The sequence below is a fragment of the Galleria mellonella genome, unplaced genomic scaffold, assembly GCF_026898425.1.
Source record: "Galleria mellonella isolate WM207_F2 unplaced genomic scaffold, CSIRO_AGI_GalMel_v1 utg312, whole genome shotgun sequence".
NCBI lineage: Eukaryota > Metazoa > Arthropoda > Insecta > Lepidoptera > Pyralidae > Galleria > Galleria mellonella.
In genome coordinates, this window is record NW_026442074.1 from 10,687,938 (window position 1) to 10,712,396 (window position 24,459).

General features: G+C 33.4%; 2 protein-coding genes across 4 annotated transcripts in view; one reads left to right on the forward strand and one right to left on the reverse strand.

Annotated features, from left to right (window-relative positions):
* The window catches only part of LOC113514974 (uncharacterized), a 212,564-nt gene that overhangs the window by 78,133 nt on the left and 109,972 nt on the right, over nucleotides 1-24,459 (forward strand). The window lies entirely within an intron of this gene.
* Nucleotides 9,255-24,459, reverse strand: part of LOC113514977 (ceramide synthase 6) — a 37,620-nt gene continuing 22,415 nt past the window's right edge. For 2 of the 3 annotated variants that reach the window (XM_026899083.3, XM_026899082.3), the window contains 6 exons: nucleotides 22,463-22,684; nucleotides 17,846-18,067; nucleotides 16,419-16,537; nucleotides 15,057-15,201; nucleotides 14,143-14,234; nucleotides 9,255-12,771 (listed from right to left, as the gene is read on the reverse strand). In XM_026899083.3, coding sequence (XP_026754884.1) covers nucleotides 12,762-12,771; nucleotides 14,143-14,234; nucleotides 15,057-15,201; nucleotides 16,419-16,537; nucleotides 17,846-18,067; nucleotides 22,463-22,684 — 810 coding nt within the window. In that variant the 3' untranslated portion in view covers nucleotides 9,255-12,761. Of the gene's footprint in view, nucleotides 12,772-14,138; nucleotides 14,235-15,056; nucleotides 15,202-16,418; nucleotides 16,538-17,845; nucleotides 18,068-22,462; nucleotides 22,685-24,459 lie in introns of those variants that run through there. The other variant, XM_052896123.1, reaches the window with a different exon arrangement.

Here is a 24,459-nt window from a genome sequence, read left to right on the forward strand (position 1 = left end):
CAACCCACGCTGAATGAACTGACGTTGACAGTTGACACTGGTGACGATCCTTATCCGATGTTGCCAAGTTATTATTATAATTCAAAATAGGATGATCCATAAAGAAAACGGTTTGCTGCCACGAATTGAATTAATTATGCGTAGATAAGTTGCCATTTGTCAGACAGGGATGGAGCTGCGTCGTCTTTTTTGTCTTACAAGCAGTTAAAGTTATAATGCGTGGTTGACTAAAATCGCTTAATCGTATACTAAGTAACCCGTAAATTAATGACAAAATTAACATAAATGGGTCGATTATAAATCATCAATCTCTAAACCTATTTTTAAAATAAATATTTCAATTTATTACTTTCTCTATACTTAGTACTTTTTTGTGGATCAGTAGAAACTAAATTTATAATAATTTTGACTTAAATCTGTAACAAATTTATTAGTTCTTAAAATAAAGATTTCGTGATGACAATTTGAAATTTAAAATTTAGAGAATGGCGCGTCAGAATTAACCTTATTGTATAGTCAATTCAACAATCAAACTAAGTTGATACTTGATGTTGATATTACAAAAAAAAAAAATATTATATTGGTTGCAAAATTAGAACCAAAATCTGCAAAAATGTAATCTGCAAAATGAATACAAATTACAAAATTTATTTGAAAACCATATTAAAAAAATATCAGCTCATATTTAGCCCAAACAAGTTGACTACCTTAATAAACAAATTAATGACTAATGTCAATGACATATGTAATCAGTAACGTCGATAAAAACATATTTTTCTCTTTAATTACGATTTACGTGTACCTACGACCTCAATTAAACGATCATTCGATGCTATTATTAAAACGTTCTTTATACTCAGTTACTACGTTTTATAAAAAAAAAAAAATAGGCAGATAACTACCTCGTTTGCCCACAGATAACTATTTTGCTCATATTATCTAATAAAAAAATAAAAAGAATTGCAATGATAACTTATAAAAATAAAAGAATCATATGATACTTTGTAATTAGAAAAGAATGTAAAATAAAATGTATACACAATGAAAAGTGGAAAAATTATATATATATATCTTGTGTCACGGTGTTTGTGATGGCACTATTCACTTCTTTGAAACGTCTCGACCGACTTTCATGATTTTTTTTTTGTTTCGTACATTTAATATATTTATTCCCCGTAAAGTTACAAAGGGGTAACAAGGGCCATGAGTCATTTCGAGAAAAGTATAATACGGCTGTGCTCAACTTAGCTGGCGCACTGCCGTGCCCCCTGTTTTAACTTTCTATCGAACGGATCTCTGGTAGTAAAGACGACGATGTAAATTAAAGAGTATCATTTTTATATTATATATCTTTTATTATCATTCATTATTTTGTTTGCATACAAAAGAGAATATTCGCAAATCAACGCTTACATACACAATCGGGCATACATAATATTATACACACTGTACACTAGTGTACACAACATAAACAATAGTCTATCCGTAACATAAAATTATTTTCGTGTCACAACATAATTAATCACAATTTTTAAATGCATTTTTGGGAGGAACGAATTTATAGGCACGCGATGGCTCGACAAATAATTTGCTGGCCATACAAATTTCTAATTTGTCATAAACATATTAAAGTTACGACAGTCGAGAATACTTATGCTGATATAAGGGTTTATGCACAATGCAAAGAACCGTTCTGTAGAATAAGATTCATGTTATTATACATTTCAATTTTACATCAATAAAAATTTTGTATATTATCTGTATGTTCAAATTAGCATTAACAATGTATGAGATTTATATAAAACTCACAATACTATATAGTGTTTATTTTAGGACAATTACAAAATATAGGAAACTAAAGGATATACGCAGACGAGGGACAGTCGGCGTAATTTAAGCGCGGATTTTTTACTATAATGATTCGCAACTTTTAGTCGCTCGTGTGCTTCAAATTCTAGATATTCTAATCTGACGATGAAAAAAAATCATCGTGAACTATCCCTCGTCTCTACAGGACTTTAAACGTTGCCACTCAGATTTACCACCATAAACCAAATTGTATTTATTGTCTAGTGCCTAAAATAACATAAAATACCTATAATATTTTACAATGACAGCACCGTTGATATTTTTTTTTAAATCAATACATAGGTACGTTTCTTTTACTTTTACTAAATACGTTTACACTTCACCTTTATTACTGCTACAAGTCACGCTTATGTAAACATAACAGACTCGAAGGTTTTCATAAAAGTTCATAAATAAAATTTCTTTCACGAAGAGTATTTTAAAATAATCAAGAACTAGTGTAGTTCTGAAGGGCATATTGGTCGTTCAATCAAAATTGTACCAAAATTCCAAGAGGAATAGAAATAAATTTCGAATGGGCAGTAACATAAAAAAATTGTCGCCGTCGCCCGACTCACGACATGGAGGACCCCAAACGAAAAATGCGAATTTACATAGTCGGACAATAAGTAAATGTCACTTTATTTTGCTAATGCCGAAGGATAAAGGTATTTAGAAAAAGTGGCCACTGTTTGGCTGTATTTTTGAGTGATTTTAACCCCAATGATACCGGCGACGAGATTGTCCATGCTATTATTTATGACGTATGCAGACGAGTAACTTTTAGTCGCCGAGAAAATTTCTCATTGCATACGCCGATCAACTGTCACGATCTCGTGAAAGTTAAATAAGTTATTCTGTATTGCATATTACTCTAGTCTTGGCAAATAGTGCGCCAAGGATTATCTCTCGTCTGCGCATGCCCTTAGTTACATAGGGCAATATAATATCCACATTCTCGTATGATTTAACAAATATCCTCGGCCTAATTATCAGAATGCGTAAGTCCTGAATGAACTTTACAGGAGCAAGTAAAAACTGTTCATTTTTACTATACAAGAGAAATATTTCGATACAATTATGAATCTTCTTTCTGAATTCCTTGATCATTTTTACTACTAGATAAGTATAACATAATTGAATCGAAATATTTCCCCCGTATAGTAAAAATAAACAGTTTTTACTTACTCCTGTAAAGTTCACTCAAAGGACTTACGCATTCTGATAATTAGGCCGACGATATAAAACAATTTTATTAATAATTTATCTCGAATGGAATCAGGTTACAAGATATTATAATACAAAGATTGGTCGGCGATAAATAATTTTCAATAATGACTAAATTCAAAACAACCATAAAATTGTGTTAAGTGATCAAGGGAAATGCAATATAAAATGGAGATCAACACATTCATATACTTTTACGAACGCATAGATTTATATGTTCCAATTACATATAATATCTAAAAGTATAAATAACTTTTGAATTCAGGCAATTATTAGAAAATTTAATATAATTCTATTAATATTAACATCAATATTAAAATACTAATAAAGGCACAAAATTATTCTAACTGGAAACAAATTTTAATACTTTTAAGACATATATTCACGATGTCTGAAAGAACTAAGAGATATGATATTTTAAATATCACATTTAAAACTCTACCCCCTTATTCATAATAACGTGTTTTGTCCCTTTCCTTTGCACCAGTTTCTCAATTTGAATGAAAGAGACCAAACACTCTAATAGTTAAAATAGGTAGTAGGACGTTTTAGTTTTTATGAATAAAGGGATAATAATGTACGAATACTGAGTAAATAATATATTAGGTATTATAGTTACAACTATACTAAAATAACGAATCGAAGGCTAAGTACTTGTACTTTGAAAAAAAGGAGAAATGTTTTTTAGTAACCCTACTATACCATTTCAAAATAAAATCTTAATTAAAAGTTGAAAATATCAAGTTTGTTAATTTTTTAAATTTAGTTTTGAAAATATTTTCCACAATTTATTATATTTTTTATGTGTAAAAATCAGTAAATATTATTTTTAATGGGTGATAATGGAATGGTAAACCCGCCTGCGCTAGCGGTATACGCTAGCGGGGCACCAGTGAGAGGTGATTAACCAGTAAGTTTTAGGTACAACTTTGGGGGTACAACAAAATTATTTTTCATCTCAATTATTTGTAAATTCTTTTTTGGAATTGATCATTGGAAGGAATTTACAGTTATGAAACCTAGATAAGTGGTACTTCAATTTCGATCTGATGAGAAACATGCTGTATTTATGTTACTCAGTACCTTTGGTAAACTGTGACTACTAGATAGGTACTATATGAACTTATATATAAATGACTACTTAACCCCCTTATTCATAAAAACGACCAACTTCTTATAAAATTATTTTAGCTATTGAACGGTTTTGTTTTTACTTTTTTAGTTAAATTTCCAAATCGAAAGAACAAAACAATACAATAGTTAAAATAGATTCGTATAAGGTTATTTAAGGTTTTTATTAATAAGGACAAAGTCTACATCCAATCTATTTCGATTTTCGAAAACTTTTAAAATTCGAATCAAATTTTTATCAAATACATTATTTACTTAATATTCGCCTTTACAATAGAATAATATTGAAAATGCAATATCCACTTGTTCTAGACGTTCTAATGTCGTTTATATGTACACGTTAAATTTACATAGTGTATGTACAAATGTATATTAATAATTGTAAATAGGTATATTGTAACTATTCAATATAAAAAGCTAATAAGCATCTTTGGGTGTCCTACTTTTGTTAAATAATAACCTATCTATAAATGTGCAAAATATAATTTCTATGTGATTTGATATGACATTTTGTTCATATAATTTAATATAATATTAACACGACGAGTAATTGGCGAAATATATGATAAAAATTACCAGTACAAACAGTTATAACAATTTAGTTTTTACTTTAAATTATTGTGACTATATTTTTTTTTTTATTTTAATGTTAATTAAAACTGTAAATATCTCTCTCTCGCTTTCTCTCTCTCTAATTACCAGTGATGGACAATAACTAAATACTATAAGTACTTATATCAACCAATTATATTTCACCTATATATTTTTCTTTTTTTTTCATACAATTAAATTAACAATCTAGGCAAATCCTCCTATCGAAATTAGTTATTTAAAATTAATAAAGATAAAGAAAATAGTATATAATATCACATATTAAATCATTAATTACGTTCTAGCTATTTGTTCATTTCAAGCACAGTTATTTCGATAAAAGTTATGCCTAGACTTTTTACTAAAATTGTATAAAAAAAAAAAAAAACAAATTATGTAACCGTTTACCATCCACATTCAATTAATTATTCGTAAAAACTAAACCTACTACTAGCCCCCTTTAAACATACAATAGTTATTAGTTATTTTAACTATTTTAATAGCCACTTTAAGCAGTTTTGTCACCTTTTTAAATAGTTATTTTAAAAAAGTGATAAAACGTACTGTACAGTATGTTTTGTCACTTTTTTAAATTAAATATGTAATGCAAAAGAAAATATTGAAATACTTCAATTGCTTTTATGAATATAACTTTCCAGGAAGGAGAGAAGTTTTAATAATCGGTAATGCCAATTACTCGTGATCACCTATAACATATCGCAAGCCTCAATAACATACACGCCATATTGAATTTTAATTTCATAAGCCACTATAATTTAGAAATTTCGTGTATATACGCCACGCATTGGTATATCAGGCACTATATATTTTATCTATTTAAATATATATATGTATATATAGAAGTCAATGGAGGGCTATTAAAAGTCAGTTATGACCGCCCAACTTAAAATTTTATAGCACTACTTTGTGCCATTTGTAACTAGCTTTAGAATAAAAAAAAGATAAAAAAAAAAAACATATTTTATTACTGTGATAGTCGTTGTATAATATTTGATTCTATTATACAGTGTGTAAGGGACAGATTGGCTAAAAAATAGTCAATTCAGCCATTATTCTGAACTCAAAACCAGTGTACTTAAATTCTTTATGGAAAATTTCAAACTTTTCCCCAATTTCTTTTTATTTAAATCTATTATAATATAAAGATATAATATTTTAAAGTGAAATACTATGAAATACCAGGAACCAGCAATGTAATATTCGTATTAAAATTCTACCGCGACGCACGGAATCAACTGAAACACGGAAACAACTGTAAGGTTAATGCCACAAATGTACGAAAAATACCTACGAAGAAGCGCGCGTTGTATAGATAGTAAAACTTCAAATACATTGCACGACGTCAAAACATACATTTGCGGTGCATTTCCGATGGGAAAGTAATCTGCCATCTGATTTAGATTCATCTGAATAAACTGTTTTGGTTTTGGCCAACTCGTCAAATTCCACCTGTATAAATAAACTTTTCTAAAATATAATAAATGCCTGTTTCTTTATGCAAAAAAAAAAAATACAAAAAAATATTTCTGTGGCATACAAATAAAACTGAGTTTATGCCACTACCAACTCCTAATTTATTTGGGATATACACCGTGTTTATTCTTTTTTCTTCTCGAAGTAAACTGGAGGCTCGAATAATTACGACTCTTTAATTTCTGCAAAGTCCATCAAAAACTCAAATTGTATTAATTTTTAATATTATCTAAGTTATTGACCTAACTAACTTATCAACTATCTATTATGTCATAAAAAGTACTTGTAAGTTTAGGAGAAACAAATTAATCTAACAGGATAATCAAATATTACTAGCATATTTACCCAATTGGGATGCAACCATAAAGGTGGGCAATGATTTTTTTTAGTATGAGTATAGTTATATATAAATTTTATTTAAAATGAAAATAGGCAACTAAAATATACTCAAGTTGAGAAATGTCACCTTTTTAAAAAGGAATTGATGTAGAAAAAAACTAGATTGAACCATAATAATAAATTCCTTGCTCATGATAGACTTTAGAAAAAAACCAAGATAACATTACAAATCAATACCTAATTCAAATTTCAGTATTATATATATATATATATATAAATTTATTTATTTATTAGTAGCAAATTTAACGTAATTGGATCTGATTTATGCAAATAATCCATCTCTTAAAAAGTCTCATAACGGATGGCCGTTTTCTGCCTAACTAGAATTTATCAAGGTGGTGGTAATGTACGCTGACTAGAATCTTCCAGTGGTACAACTGAAGCAATATTAATACATGTGTGACAATCATTATCCGTAGCAAATATGATTTTCGTCATTATTATGTAAATATGAACATATTAAATAGGCGTACAACACTTAAGGTTTAAAATACTGTATAAATTAAATGTAAATTTATATTAATTTATCCGTTTTCTAAAAAAAAAGATATAAGTACTTCGTGTATTTGGGACATCACTATTGTTGCTATTTATTCCTAGTGATATCAGCAGGCACTAACTATAGAATCGTGATATATCTAGTAAGTAAATTGGAAGATCTCAAGCTTTTATTGCTATTAAGATTGTTGCGTATTTATTATTTGTGAACGTAAAGCTAATATGTAAAAATATACTTTAAAATATATTGAATAAAGCAGTTTATCGCTGTTTGTGACAGGTTAAGCTTAATACATGTATAAAATTAAAAAAAAAAAAAAAAAACTAAGAGAAGTGCAACATAATATGGCATAAATAAGTACCTATGGACGGACGAGAAATAAAAAAAGATTCCAAGCCGCAAAGTACAGAAATAAAGCACCGAAATTTATATCGACTGCGTTTAAATACATAGTTAACGCGCATAATTTGTAATGTCGACTAGCAAGCATTGCCTTTAGCATTGTAGTGATTGTTAAGCGCTCAATACACGATCAAAAAATGATGTATGCTCCATCAGATAACAGGGTTGCCAGATCTAAACAGAAAATGTCTCGAAAAAATGTGCAAAAAAAATTATACATATTTTCTATAAAGATATAATTAAATTTACGGTTGGTTTTGTTGTAATGAAATAAAAATATATTAAATCATGTTACTCATACCGAAACTTGAATGTTTGTGAATATGATTGTTACTCCATAACACTTAATTGCCTGAACAAATTTTAATTAATTTTAGTACTACAGAAGGATAATTTTACATAAATGTTGTTTATATTAATAAATAAACAAAAAACAACTGTTATATAATAAAAATAACTCGTTATAGAGAACAGATATATTCAGAGTTTTTAAATTAAACCTGGCAACACCATACTTGGCTGGTGGATTTCCATTGATTTTGATTGATCGTCTAATAAGTGCCTCAAATCATTAAAGAGTTGTCTCTTATTATACTATTGTTATATATTATAGCAATTAATGTTGTAATAATACACTTTTAGAGAAGCCAAGTGAAAAATCTCTAAAATTTAACATATTATGCTTTCAATTCAATTTTAAGCATATAATTTAATATTTATAGTATATTGTATATAACAGATATAATCATAGAAATGTACATTTATATCATAAGGTAGATTAACAACAAAAAAAATATACAAAAAAAAAAACACAATAAAATTATTTTGTTGACATATTTTGATACTGACTGTGCTTATGAATAATAAAAAATAATTCTAAATTTAAATTATATTATTACATAATGATCTAATATTAAAAAACAACATTTCATAAATATCTATATAAAAAAAAATTTTTTGGTTATCCCAATACTTAGTTAAAAAAAATGTTCCCAAAGGCATGGTCCCGGATAAAACGTTGTACTTATAGAATTACAGTTTCGAGACATTAATTCAATAATTAATTTTGTATTAGTAGTATTAATTCAATAAATAATTGTTAATTAAATTTTAAGAATAATTTATATTACTTCACCATCAACAATAGTTATTTACTTTCAAATTATTAACAAAGGCATGTACGAGTATAATATATTTATCTTTTTAATGTTAAGTTTTTTCTAATATTAAATTATGGAACCATATAAAATGCAATTTTTGTATAACATGAAAAAAATATCTAAAACATTATTTTCAATTTAATATTTGTCACATTTTACATTACAATCAATCACACTTATTTAAATCACTTCATAAGATAATGTTGGAAAATTAATTTTCATTTTAAAATGCATGGAATAATTTCTCTTCTGCTTTTTCAATAAATAATTTATTAAACTGCAAAAATGTATCTATTTTTAATTTAATAATTATTTATAAAGTTTTATTGACAATATCTAATTTAGTTAATAATTTTGGTAAAAATAAGCATACCTAATATTAATGTATTTAATTTTTATTACATTATAATGCATTTGAATAAAGGCGGTTCAAAGTAGGTTGGCGTCTGTTTTGTAAAGCATTTTAGCAAGTATCAAGACATATTATTTTAAAACTTATTCATAAAATTCACATTGTCCAGTTACATTATAAGTATCAAGACATGTTATTAGTTATGCCCAAATAATTTTAATGGGACATTTTATTCGGGCGATGTTGTTTCCACTAGTGTATCACCTTTTCGTGACCGACTAATGATCGATTATCAATTTCAACATTCCTAAATCATTAAATAATTTTATATCAATTAACATAACGTCTTATAACAGTAAATAATTTATTTTTTAACTGAAAATGCTCACGGCTTGTCCATAAAGGGATAATAATAATAAACAAAATTAAAAATATGTGAAACCTTGAAATGGGATCTACTAATTGATTGCAACTTGGGTTCATTTTAGTCACTCGAGATAAACACCACTCCCAACTGTATTATGATATACAGCATGTAACAGAAATACTATAACATTTAGAGATGGGTAATATCTGATAACTATATATTGAGTTCTTCTGGACATTGATGACCACGTATTGTGATATCTCATACCAGTTAGATATATATATTTTATGAGTGATATCAATTACGAGCAAGTTCTTCTTTTCAATATTATATATTGGATAACCAATAGTTAATATATCCGTTATTGTGTATATATATATATATGTGTATATATATATATGCATAGATATTGTAACTACAATATATAGATATTGCTATATAAAACCCACTCTTAATAACAATATGAAAATCCAGTGATAATATTAATGAAACTGAATAATTATAAAAAATTATGAACCATTTGTCATGTTACAATACGAGATTTGTACGAAAAGTTACCCAAATTTATTTAATTTTTGTTCTTATACTTTGAGGGTAACAAACAAGCATACAGCCCATCTGACGGTAAGCGGTCACTGTAGCATATGGACACCTGCAACACTAGTGATGTCACATACCCGTTACCAACTGTGAAGAAACCTTAATACACCCCTTTTGAAGAACCCCCTACTGTAGTCTCTAAGAAAAACATCAGCAGAAAGCTCATTCAACAGCCTGAGCGTTTATGGGAGAAAACTCCCCTGAAACCGCACTGTACTTGTAGAAAGTACAATCCCGGGGTCCCGAATGACAAAGGCAACGAAGCTGTTACATATACAGCTATAATAATTATATATAAGTAAATTTATTGTATAAATTAAAACAAATAATTAAAAATAATTTTTGAATAATCACAGAAGCAAGAAAGAAAAAATGTCATTGTTAATATTATTCTTATTTCAATTTTTTTTTTATACGACTTAGAATGGCAAACAAGCTGACGGTCCACCTGATAGAAAGTAGTAACCGTCGCCTATAGACATGAGCAGTACCATGGACATAACAAAGTATACTGTTTCGCCCATGATACCCCCCATGCGTTGCCATTCCTGAGGACTCAGGTGTTATTCCTCTGTACCCAGTAAATTCACGCCATATCCCACTCTTTAAACCGAAACACAGTCATGCAAACACAGCTGCTTCACGGTTGAAACACGAATGGGACAGAGGTACCCAAGCAATCGACTTTTGTACAAAGTCTCCCTCTCAATCTTCTATCAAAAACTTTTGGTAGAAGGCTGATGACATAATTTTACTTTTTGCGTCTGTGGTCATACAAAAATTATTTTTAATTATTTGTTTTAATTTATACAATAAATTTATATAATTATTATAAGCTGTATATGTAACGACCCCTTGCCTTTGTCATTCGGGATTCCGGAATTGTATTCTGTATGTACAAGCTAAATATATATTATATCTCGGCTAATGGCCCTGGGAAATAATTGTTCAGTGTCACTAATACTATAGTGGAATTTCTAATTGTTTTGCTCTATACAGGGTAATATCGAAATCATTAGCATCTTTGTTTTACCAGTGACAGGAATATTTTTCCCAAAAAAAAAACGGGTCGAAAAACGATCAAAAATTTTGAGCCTCCTATACTAACATGGCAGATCCAACTATCAAGTTAGTATAGACGTACTCAAATTTTTTTGTTGTTTTTCGACAAATGTTTTGATTTGTGAAAAATCTTCCATTTCACTATAGACATATTGAAGGGGAACAAAATGGCAATCAACGATTGATGGCTAATATGGAAGGTTGTGGAACTTTTAGTAGTAATAGTGGTAGTAAAGTATCATCGAGTATTGGCAGTCACATACATACTAATGGTAGCGGAATTAAATAAAATAATTCTATTCAAATAACCAGCGATATGGACGTCCGCAAGATAACACCTAGTTCAATAAAGTATTTACAGGGAGCCGGGTGGGTCATACCCATCTAGGAATTGTCTAGGACCCATCCCAGCATTAGGAGCGGAGCTTTAAGCTATAGGCAAATATGTTCCATTTAAACAATGGGATATGGCAATGAAATTACAAGGCATGGAGGCAAAACACCTTAATCCTCAGGAATAGTACCATGGACATAGTACGCATGAAGGGTATCATGGGCAATACAGTATATTCTACTATGTCCATGGTACTATTCATGTCTATAGGTGACAGTTATAATTTTACTCCACGTGAGCCATCAGATTATTTATCATTTAAAATTGTTGAAAAATATATCTAAGAATACATATAGGCTCTAAGGGCAGTGGCGTAGGTAACCAAAGGCTCTGTGGCAAAAAGTAAACCAGCCTATGAATACAGGGGAGTTTCTCGCAAGTTTCAAACAAAGATGTTCGAGAGTTGTTGGGATTCCCCGGTATTTTTTCAAATAAATTGCCATTATTAAAGTCGTGTTCCTGGAATCTTGATTATTTATATTCCGAACGTGTCAGACATTTTTCTTAGTTCAATTTAGTTTGTAAGTCAGAATCCAATGGGCTCCTTGAGCTTGGGGGCCCGAAGGCACTACCACGTCTAGTTCTCCAGTAGCTACGCCACTGTCTAAGGGGCGGGACCAGCCCCTCCCCTCCTTTCCCGTAGTAAAATACACTGGTGGAACACTACTTTATAAAGATGCTAGCGATTTCGATGTCACATTGTATAAAAAAATCATAGTAATAAACAGTTTATTTGGTCAAAGTTTAAGTTAACCTATTTGTTAAGAGTGTTTTTACCAAAGTGCGGTAACATTTGCTTTATCAGTTAAATTGTAAAAAACAATATTACTATGTAGACAATTGTATAAGTCGAATGAAGTGCATACCGAGGTCACACCATATTAAAACTGATGTAACCAATAGGTATTTGACAGTAGACCGTATTCAAATGTAATGAAAGCTCAAATTCATACGCAAGTGAATCAAGGCCCTCATATAGTGATATACATAGCATAAATTGTCATACATACGATTCAGAAGACCATCCCGTCGGTGTTCTGGCCACTGACAACACTGTACTCGATTTAACGATGAACACATTATAAACTTAAAACAACTTGCCACAAAATTCACTGTCACTGCACAGAGTTCGAACCTTGGACCGTATGGGCGCGGTGCCTTCAAGCGAGCGTGTAAATTATTGAACGGGTGCGAGGCCTGTGGACTAGCCCTAGGCCTGCTTTGTTGGCCCGACCCTATGTGTCCCTGGAAAAATAAATACATATATTGATAATAAATACTATTAGATATATAACACAACGCCCCTTGGGGGAAAAGGATTTTTAACAATGGAGTTTGACAGCCCCACACTAGCAATATGCCTTATTAGGTCGACCTCCACGCGGTTTCTCCTGGAAACCACGTTGAATCCATTATCACCCATTAAAAAAAAACATTAGTTACTTAGTTTGGCACTAGAAGGCGTTGTGCTATTTTTTTTAAAGGGTGATAATGAAATAGTAACCCCATCCGCGCTATCAGTGTACACCGGCGGGGCGATGTACACTGATAGCGCGGATGGGGTTGTGAAGGTGAAGTATGATACGTGAGGATTAAGCAGGTCAGTTAGCCTATCGTGACGAATTCAACAAGAATTGTTCACGATGCTTTCCAGGGGGAATCACATAGAAGTCGACTTAATAGGACATATTGCTAAGCAATGGGGCTGTCAAACTCCATTGCTAACAATCCCTTTCTCCCCCCCCTCCCTTCCAATAACTAATGTTATACATAGAAAACACTTTGACAAATAGTAAGTAAATAGTTTGCCCTAAAATGTTTCCAAAGATTTTTTAACATAGACTAACAAATATAGAATAAACTTTTTTCTTGTCAGATACTGGTATTGACTTATTTTTAATTATTTCTTTTAGTGACCAATAACGAGACCAACTGTAAAAAATAAAAAAGCTCAAATGGCGATGGACTGGGCACATCATGAGGTCATCAAAAAACAAATGGACCCAAGATTTAATTGAGTGGTATCCGCGTGATGGGAAAAGAAACCGAGGTAGACCAACAAGAAGATGGGAGGATGATTTGCCCAAAGGCTGGAGACAAGCTGCAAGGAATCGTTACCAATGGAGAAATATGGAGGGGGCCTATGTTCTAGAACAATCTGAAAAATAAGATGTTGCTGATGTCAACATTAATTATCTGTACATATTTACAATTTAAAAAAGAATCTGTAATTCAGGAATAAAGGCTATTTTTATTATTATTTTTTTATGCAACTTAGAATGGCAAACAAGCTGACGGCCCACTTGATGGAAAGTGGTAACCGTCGCCTATAGACATGAACAGTACCATGGACATAACAGAGTATACTGTTTCGCCCATGATACCCCCCATGCGTTGCCATTCCTGAGGACTCAGGTGTTATTCCTCTTTACCCAGTAAATTCACGCCTTGTCCCACCCTTCAAACCGAAACACAGCTATGCAAACACAACTGCTTCACGGTTGAAACACGAATGGGACAGAGATACCCAAGCAATCGACTTTTGTGCAGTCTCCCTCTGGTAAACAATTATTTATAACAATATAGAATTGTTTAATGTAAAAAAATAGTACTTACTTTTTATTATTGATGCGATTAGGTGTACTATGATTGGAATGGTGGGAACTATCACTAACTTCCGAACTCGAACTCCTTATGTCACCTTCCAACTGAAAAAAAAAATCAATTATTAAATCACTAATTTATGACTCGATACTTGGCAATTATGTCAGATCAGCCTTAACTGTCCACTGCTGAACATAAGTTTCCCCCTTTGGGGGGTTTTACCAGTAGTTGCCACAGTTGGCAGGCGGGTTGGCAACCGCAGTTAGGTTTTTAGAGATGTTTTAAGAGGAACGCCGCTGCCCATCCCTTATATCCTTACTTATAAACGAATTAAAGATATACACAACCCGTTTTTAACCGACTCCAAAAAAGGAGATTGACAAGACGGTTTTATTTTTTTTGTGTATATTACCGTCAATTATAAACCGATTTGAAAAATTCTTTTTTTATCTGAGAGTATACAGTTTCATATTGTTCCCATTGTTCCCATAGAAATAAAAAAAAATATCAAACACTTCAGATATATATATATATATATATATATATATATATATATATATATATATATATATATATATATATATATATATATATATATATATATATATATATATATATATATATGTTATATAGTTATATTATATAACTATTATACTATATAAATCAAAATAACTATTTTATCAAACACTCTCCAAAATTAACCGATTTTAATGAAATTTTGTATGCAAAAAAATAGTCTAGTGGGTCATCTTATATATGTATAATATTGTATTGTAAATATCTGTATTGTACATAATTTAAATAAGACACATTAAAAGATTTAATATACAATAATAATTATCAGAATAGAATTGAACTTTTGAACAAGGAAACTAGTCGAACAACCTCGAATACGCGGGTAAATCAGAAACAATTATAATACGTACCTGTCCGGCATAGATGGCTCTGTAGGCAACTTGCAGTATGAGCCACGTCCATATCAAATGCAAGACGAGCAGGAGGCAAAGCAACGAGTTGAATATATAGTATGTAGGACTCATGGGCAACAGCATGGGGGCACGGATCGTTGTGCTGGAAATAAAATAAATAGTATAGTTATATATTCTGCATTTGTGAATCTTTAAAATACGAACGGAGACTTTATACAAAAGTCGTTTGCTTGGGTACCTCTATCCCATTCGGGTTTCTGCAGTAAACTAGTTGTTTGCTTGTGTAATATGGCATTGAATTTACAGGGTACAGAGGAATAACACCTGAGTCCTCGGGAATGGCAACGCATGGGCCCCCCATGTCGTAACGGTTCGGAAATACTGCTGCTGGAAGTTGATTCCAAAGAGTGGTTGTGCGTGGGAGTAAGTGCCTTGAAAAACGCACGGTGGAGGACCGCCACTCGTCCAGATGCATATATATATATATATATATATATATATATATATATATATATATATCGGGTTGTACGTATATATGTATATATGCAGCATATTCCGAACAATTCTTCAGAGCACTCCCCATGATAAATTCGGTAGAAGATGCACGGCGATGCAACATCTCTACGCAGTCGAGATGTCGAGCCGGACAGTAAGACGCCGATCGTTACTCTGTTACTTGCGATATTTTCAAAACGTAATCACATGCCCATGTTATGTCTAATTAGATTATGTAGCTATAACAATTAGACAATTAGGTACTTATATATTAAAGTAAGTATGGCGCCCAACATGGGACACTAATGGCGCCTAAACGTGGGCCCATCACTACTTACCGTATTAGAGTTTATTATTATTATTTCAACCGTTAACTGTCTACTGCTAAACATAAGGCTTTCCCATAAGGGAAGTTTTGCTGATAGTTACCACGCTTGGCAAACGGATTAGCAACCGCAGTTAGGCTTTTAGAGATATTTTAAGAGAGACGCTGCTGCTCATTCCTCAGTCTCCCTTAGTCGCCTCTTACGACACCCACGGGAAAGGAAGGAGTGGCCCATTCTATACCGGGACACACATGGCGTATTAAACTCTCATTTTATAATTTAATCAACATTCTGAACGAAATATAGCATGTAATATTAAGTTCATGTCAGATCCGTCAGTATTCTACGACTATGACGATATCATCATCAACATTTCAGCCATTATTCATCCAGCCATTATCTGTCCACTGCTGGACATAAGCCTCCCCCATAGATTGCCATAAAGAACAGTCCTGAGCCACCTGCATCCACTGACTCCCTGCAATGCATTTCAGGTCGTCACGCCATCTATATAATAATTATTAGTACGTGAACATACCTCCAAATTATATAGAATGGATATATTCCCAGACGAGTTATTAGCCATAATACTATGAAGACAGTAAATATGGCGTCGCAGAGCTTCTGGTAGTTGGCGTATTTAGCCGCTTTCGCCGCCTGGAATAAGAAATTAATAATTGAATAAAAAAAAGAATGGAAGAAATAAGAAAACAGAAGTTTGATTATTGTTGAAACAATAATCAAACTTCAAATTTGTAATACACGGTTTGATTCCGTAATTTAATTTTTAAACCAAATTAATAGATATATATATATATATATATATATATATATATATATATATATATATATATATATATATATAATTTAAGAATTTATTCCACAAAAAATACCTACTTAAATTTTTTTTTATACAACTTAGAACGGCAAACAAGCTGACGGCCCACGTGATGCAAAGTGCTAACCGTCGCCTATAGATATGAGCAGTACCATGGACATAACAGAGTATACTGTTTCGTCCATGATAACCCCCATGCGTTGCCATTCCTCAGAACTCAGGTGTTATTCCTCCGTACCCAGTAAATTCACGCCATTTATTTTAATTTCAAAATTATAGTACTAAATCAATTTCGACAAAAACTTTATGAGATCAATCTCCAAGTAACTTTTCAGATAAAAAAAAAATAGTATTTTCCAAATCGGTTTACAACTGACGGCTCCATATGGCTTCGTAGAACGTTATCACTATCAGTCAAAGGTGTCGAAACAAATGTCACATAGGTATGATCGATTGAGGTACAAAGCAAAGATAAAAACAATATTTACATCAATTGTACAATATAGTATGATATCTTATTCTGTCCCATTCGTGTTTCAACCGTGAAGCAGCTGCATGGCTGTGTTTCGGTTTAAAGGGTGGGATATGGCATGAATTTACTGGGTACAGAGGAATAACACCTAACTAGGAATGGCAAATGGGCGGTATTATGGGCAGTATACTCTGTTATGTCCATGGTACTGCAAGTTACCACTTTCCATCAGGTGGACCGTCAGCTTGTTTGCCATTCTAAGTTGTATAAAAAAAAAAAAAAATATATATATATAAATCATTAATAATCTTTTAGACACTTTACAAGCCAAACTAAATGATATTAAACTTATAAAAACTCTCATAATAATTTTTTTTTTCAGTTTCAATGGTCAAACAAACATTCCTTTGTTTAAATGGTTTTAAAAGCAAACGCTTGCCACTAGGGTTGTCACACGCGTACAATACAAGCAAGTGGATGGCAAAGGTTTTTACTGGAATGAGTACATATTAGTATATCACCTCAAGCTATTACTTTTTTTAGTAATTTTAGTAAAGAGAAAAATAAATCATTCATTCATTCACTATTAAGGACTATATTTTATTAAAAAAAAAGTGCAAAACCAGGATGGAATGCTGACATAGAATAAACTAACCTCCAACGCTATATCAGCGCAATCATGACTCAGTAGGACCAATGTCCCGATCCTGTGAAGATTGCACACCCAGCTGAACGACAGTAACGCGATGGTGGCGAAGTGGTGGACAAACATTTGCCAGAAGTCCTTGCGGCGAACATCCCAGAACTGGGACATGGTGAGCGCCCAATAGAACGCTGATGATATCATGTAGTACCACCATACGTCGTCTGTAATACCCTGGAAAAGATTTTTTTAACAAGTATTAGAAAAACATGGCTCCTATGGCTCCCAGGATGGTCAATAGATACTGTTGTACTTAGATTAAGATTGTGTTTTACAAACGTAAAACCAATTTCAATCGGTCGAAACCGGGGGGAAAGGGATTGTTGGTAATGGAGACTGAGAATCCCATTGCTAGCAATATACCCAACCAGGTCGACCTCCTCGCGGTTCCCCCTGGAAACTATCATGGTTAATTCCTGATGAATTCATCATGATGGGCTAACTGGCCTGTTTTCATTCTCATCTATCACCCTTCACTGGTGCTCCGCCAGCGTATCCCGTTAGCGCAGGCGGGGCTACCATACCATTATCACCCAACAAAAAAAAAATCGGGCCAAACCAGTTATTTTGATTTCAAAACTAAACTATTGAAAAGCTTTCGACAAATTTTTTATGGGGCCAATCTATAAATATTTCAGATTAAAAACTATATAGCCTTTCAGATTAAAAAGAATTTTCCAAATCGGTTTATGATAAACGGAGTTAGGTAACAAACATATTTGAAAAAAAATACAACGGAATTGAGAACCCCTTCTTTTTTAAGTCGGTTGAAAACAAAATAGATTTCTTAGTAATGGAAATAATATAAATGTAATGTAAATATGTTTGAATATTTGTTCGAAATTTACTAAGAAAGAATTATTGCAGATTCTTCTCAACAAGTAATAATCTCCGATCCCAACGGTAGACATGTAAAAAGTGACGATATAAAAGAGCTTGTAAACATATCGTCATAGTCGTAGAATACTGACGGATCTGACAAAGATTACATATAAAGATCCGTCAGTATTCTACGACTGTGACGATATCTGTTTTTTTAGAGACAATTTGTAACATAAAAAAATTACACTTAAAATTGCTGAATGGATTTGAACAAAACTAACACGAGCACAATCGAGGGGTACAACTAATTAAGATTATTATTGAAAGACGACCTTTTTCCATGCAAAAAAAAACAAACTTGGGACACGATGGCGACCTTTCAATGATCTTTAGTGCTCGCCCTTTTTAAAGTTCGCTGCAAATTTCTATCAATGATAGGATTTTTGTTTTTTGTAGCGATGTTTTTTTTTTATTTTCTCAGGATATAAAGTGTATTTTCCAAAAAAAAAAATATATCGTTTATGTGTAGTTAGTGTAAGTAGTTAAGTAAGTGAGTTACAGTCAAAAATTAAATGCTGAGACGTTTCTTCCCCATTGTGCCAAAATCTGCAAACACTTTTTGGGCCATATGTAAGCCTTTGGGCCATATGCTTGTTTAGTTTGCAGTATCCAATGAGAGCCCTTGTATTATTTTTACTCAAAAGAATTAGTTTCTTAGAGTTATTTTCTGAAAATCTTAATCAGGGCTTTTGAGTGATTTAATCTTGGCAACAAGAGCCAGCTATTATTTGCTAGTTCTAAGCTTTCGAGTCTGAGGTGTCTGATCTTTAGGATTCGAGATATGTTACAATAAGTTCCTGTGTACAATTAATAATAATAGCCAAATTTTTTTATATGTAACTTAGAATGGCAAACAAGCTAACGGCCCACCTAATAGAAAGTCGTAACCGTCGCCTATAGATATGAGCAGAACCATGGATATAACAGAGACTGTTTTGGCCTGTTTGATACCCCATGCATTGCCATTCCTGAGAACTTAAATGTTATTCCTTTGTACCCTGTAAATTCACTGCCATTTCGCACCCTTCAAAGAGACATACAGCCATGCAAACACAACTGCTTCACGGTAGAAACACAAATGAGACGGAGGTGCCTGAGCAATCTTTTGTACAAAGTTTCCCTCTAGTAAAGAAAATATAATGCTTGTAATGGCAAAACATACTTATCATACCAGATATGAATACGTATAACCTACATCATTATAAAGCCGCAAACCTAATCCGGTGTCATATAGCAAAGCCACAAGGTGAGAGATTATCCTTGCTTACATAAACGGAGCCTTGCACTGCATTTAGAATCTATTAACGCTTTACTTGCTGAGAAATCACCAAGCGAGTTTAGTAGGTCGCTTCAGTGAACAGTGCTCCTCGATCAGAGGGGGGAGGAGAAGTTGTTAATATTTTTTTTACAACTTAGAATGGCAAAAACAAGCTGATGGAAAGTGGACGCCTATAGACATGACATGGACATGATACTGTTTCGCGCATGATACCCCCCATGCGTTGCCATTCCTGAGGACTCAGGTGTTATTCCTCCGTACCCTGTAAATTCACTGCCATATTCACCCTTCAAACCGAAACACAGCCATGCAAACACAACTGCGAACTATAGTAATGCGAACTACCAGTCCTGTTGCTAGCAAAATACCCTGTCATACGACCTTCACGTGATCCCCCCTAAAAAGCGACGTGCTGGATTCCAGGTTTATTCATCCTCATAGACTAACTGACCTATTAGGGCAAGAGAAAATCATTCCATTATCATCCGTAAAAAAAGAGCTCGATTCGCGGCGGCGCAAACTTTTCGCTAGTAAACATGGAGTAAACACGGAACTGGCTCGCGAGTCTGATTTTCCCCTTGCGCTCCAGAGGTCGGCATTAAAACAGATTCAGCAGTTAAAATGTTAACTTTCTACTATTAAGCTCACTCATTAGAATTTATTAACCTATTATTACAGACCACGTCACCCATATTAGCCAAGTAATATAATATAGGATTTATTACACATTTTCCTTCTTCTGCACTCGTATTTTCTTTATGTTTACTTGTGTATCTCGTGAGGTAATTCAATTTTGATTTATTACTACTTTTTTCCTTATTTCCACTCAAGCGTCACCTGCTTTATTTCTCATCTCACTACTCTTTCCCCAAAAATTGTCTGAAAGACTTTGCATTAGCGATAAAACCGCCTTTTGTATTTCCATTTACTTTCTTACCTTTCTGTACATACTTTGTTAATATTGACACAATACTGTTATAATATATAAATAAATGTATTGTGCTTTCCCTTAGCCACCTTTTACACATCTCGGGAATGAAAATTATCTTTTCCATATATTTTGTTTTTGTTTCCGGTGGCTTTACCTTTATGGATAAATATACAATGTATCGTATATATTAAGTTAGAATCCTACCCGGCATAGAATAGGCCACCCCTTCCTTTTCCGTGATTGTCGTAAGAGGCGACTAAGGGACGGCGAGGGATGGGCAGCAGCGTCTCTTTTAAAACATCTCAAAAGCCTAACTGCGGCTGCCAATCCGCCTGCCAAGTGGGGCAACTACTAGCTACCCCCCACCCCAAGGGAGGCTTACATTTAACAAAGACCAATTAAAGGCTGATATGATAATAACCTACCCACGTAGTAAATTTAATTCAAATCCGTTTAGTAGATTTTACATGAAGAAGCAACAAACACACACCTGTTCAAGCATCACCAACTTTTGCATTTACAATTGTAAAAAATTTTTGAGACGGTAAAATCTTGCCAAAAATCACATTAAACAGCACATGGTAAAAGAGCCCAATGAGAGAGAAGTGTTACCTCCATTATCGTACCATCCATAAAGAAATTAAAATACAACCTTCTTTTTCGAAGATGATGAAAAGAGACAAAAACAGCTTACACTCAATTTAATTGAAGGTCGCCTATAAACATTTTGCCATCAACAGACGACGCGCTAAAGTGGTAATAGTCATTAACAGTGATTGAATGGAATGTTGGCTATAAAATAAAGTACATGCACATTTTATCTTCATTGTGTATGAGAAGCGACAGTCGACTCATAATAGTGGTGATTAGTTAATGAATAAACCTATTTCATTATCTCTAATTAGTTTACTTATTAGGAAAAGATTCATTAGATTACAATAAATAAAATAAATAAATAAATAAAACAAAGGACTAAAAAACTTCGTGCAAAAGTCGTATGCTGCGCTTGTATGGACGTATTTTGGATTTAAGGGTCTTTTTTTATGTATGACAATGGAGTGATAACCCCGCCTGCGCTAACAATATACGCTAGCAAGACACCAGTAACGAATGATAGGTGAGTATGAAAAGGCAGGTCAGTTAGCCCATCGTGATGAATACACCAGAAATTCAACACGTTGGTTTCCAGGGGAGAACCACGTGGAGGTCGACTTGGCAGGGTATATTGCCCGTATTACTAACAGTTACTCCTCCCCCCCTCCTATATAAAAGTTTAGAAGGATGTAATATGTGGATATTTTTATAGTTGGACGTTTGTATGTTCATTACTCAATTACGCTGAATGCTGACCGGATTTGAATGAATTTGGTACACGGATAGTTCAAGTTAGACTTGACACACAGAATACTCTCTATATTAATTCACGTGGGCAAAACAGTGGGAAACAACTAGTAAAAACATAAGCATTAAAACTCACCTGATGCGGATATCCTATATAACAATAGTCGATGTTCCACAACCACTCCTTGTCCCAGAGTATGAAGAGACCGTACGAGAAGCTGAAGAGATAGAAGGTGCACCGCCACGCGTTCTCGCAGAACTTGACCAGGGTGGACGGCTTGTCCTGACTGCGGCGGAGGCGCCACCACCGCTCCACCTGGCGCTCGGACATATCCAGCTGCTTGGCCAGAGTTGTAATCTGGAAGAGATACCTGAATGAGACTTCATTTTTAATGGAAGAAAATGGAATGATAACCCTCGCTTACGCTATCGGTATAACGCTGGTGGAGCACCGCATAACGCTGGTGGAGCACCAGTGCGGGATGATAGGTGAGAATAAATGCATATCCATGAGTATAACAGCACTACCATGAGTTTTTACATTGAAATAGTAATAAATCTATAAAGTAATAAACGTTTAAACGCAGCTACATTAAGTAAAGTTCGCCGTGTGGTCCCAGTATAGAATGGTCCACCACTTTTTTCCTACAAGTGTCGTAAGAGGCGACTAAAGGAACTTAATGGTCGAGAGATGAGCAACGGCGTCCCTCTTAAAACGTCACCATAGCCAGACTGCGGTAGCCAGCCCGCCTGCCAAGCGTGGCAACTACTGGCAACACCGCCCAACAGGGAGAGGCCCATGTTCATTGGCGGGCAGTTAGCACCTATTATGATGACGATGATGAGACTAAGTAAAGATTACTCGCTCTGACATGAGTTCATACGATTTCAAATAGATATGTCAATGTCTACACCGTAGCAGAAATAAGTAAATCGTTTGTTTATGGCTTTGGCCCATCGTAACAAATTCTAAATTTTTTTTATACCGCTGAGGTGGCAAACAAGCATACGGCCCACCTGATGGTAAGCGGTTACCGTAGCCTACGAACGCCTGCAATACCAGAGGTATTACGCGCGCGTTACCGACCCTGAAGAAACCTGTTTACCCCCCTTTTGAAGAACCCCATGCTGTAGTGGAAGTCGATCGACCGAGTATAGAGTAGCTATGGGACTTTTATGCTCATATTACTATCGATCCCTTTCCGCTAAATGCTGCTGTTATCCGTCTAATTAGTAGGTGCCTCCTTCTATCGAAGGTTGACGATCATCTAACGATTTGTCCACTGCCATCTTCAAAAGGGAACAAGTTAGCTAATAAAATAAAGAATCATAAATAGAATTCGACAGCCCTATAAATAACAACATATCATTCTTTTTTGAATTAATTAAATGTGGCTGTGGTTTTTTTATCTACTTATACATATATAGTAGTCTAATGACATTAACCAAAGGATATTGCAAATGCATTTATTGCACTTTCAGATAAAAACTACACAATAACAGAAACAATACTGGCCACTTGTGACACATTATTGTTCTCATATTTATTATCGCTGCTATGGAAATATGGCATTGTGAACGGGGAGATGTTTATTAATAAATAAATAATAGTTTATTCAACGAACATTGTCACACTTACAAAAAAAGATTCATACAGAGTAAAATAACATGTAAAGGAAGTGAAGGTGGTACATCTGAGTCCTCAGGAATGGCAACGCATGGGGGGTATCATGGACGAAACAGTATACTCTGTTATGTCCATGGTACTGCTCATGTCTCTAGGCGACGGTTACCACTTTCCATCAGGTGGGCTGTCAGCTTGTTTGCCATTCTAAGTTATATAAAAAAAAAACGCAATGTTTGCCGAAATGGTCCCTGCTTAGCGTTATGCTGCAGTCGAGGAGCTACAATGCTGATTTTTTTGAATGGGTGATAATGATTTGGTAACATCGCCTGCACTATCGGCATATACTGGCGGGGCACCAGTGATAGATGACTGATGAGGATGAAAGCAGGTCAGTTAGCCCATCATGACGAAATCAACCAGAATTAACCATGATGGTTTCCAGGGGGAAACACGTGAAGGTCGACCTAGCAGAGCATATTGCTAGTAATGAGGCTGTTTGACCCCAT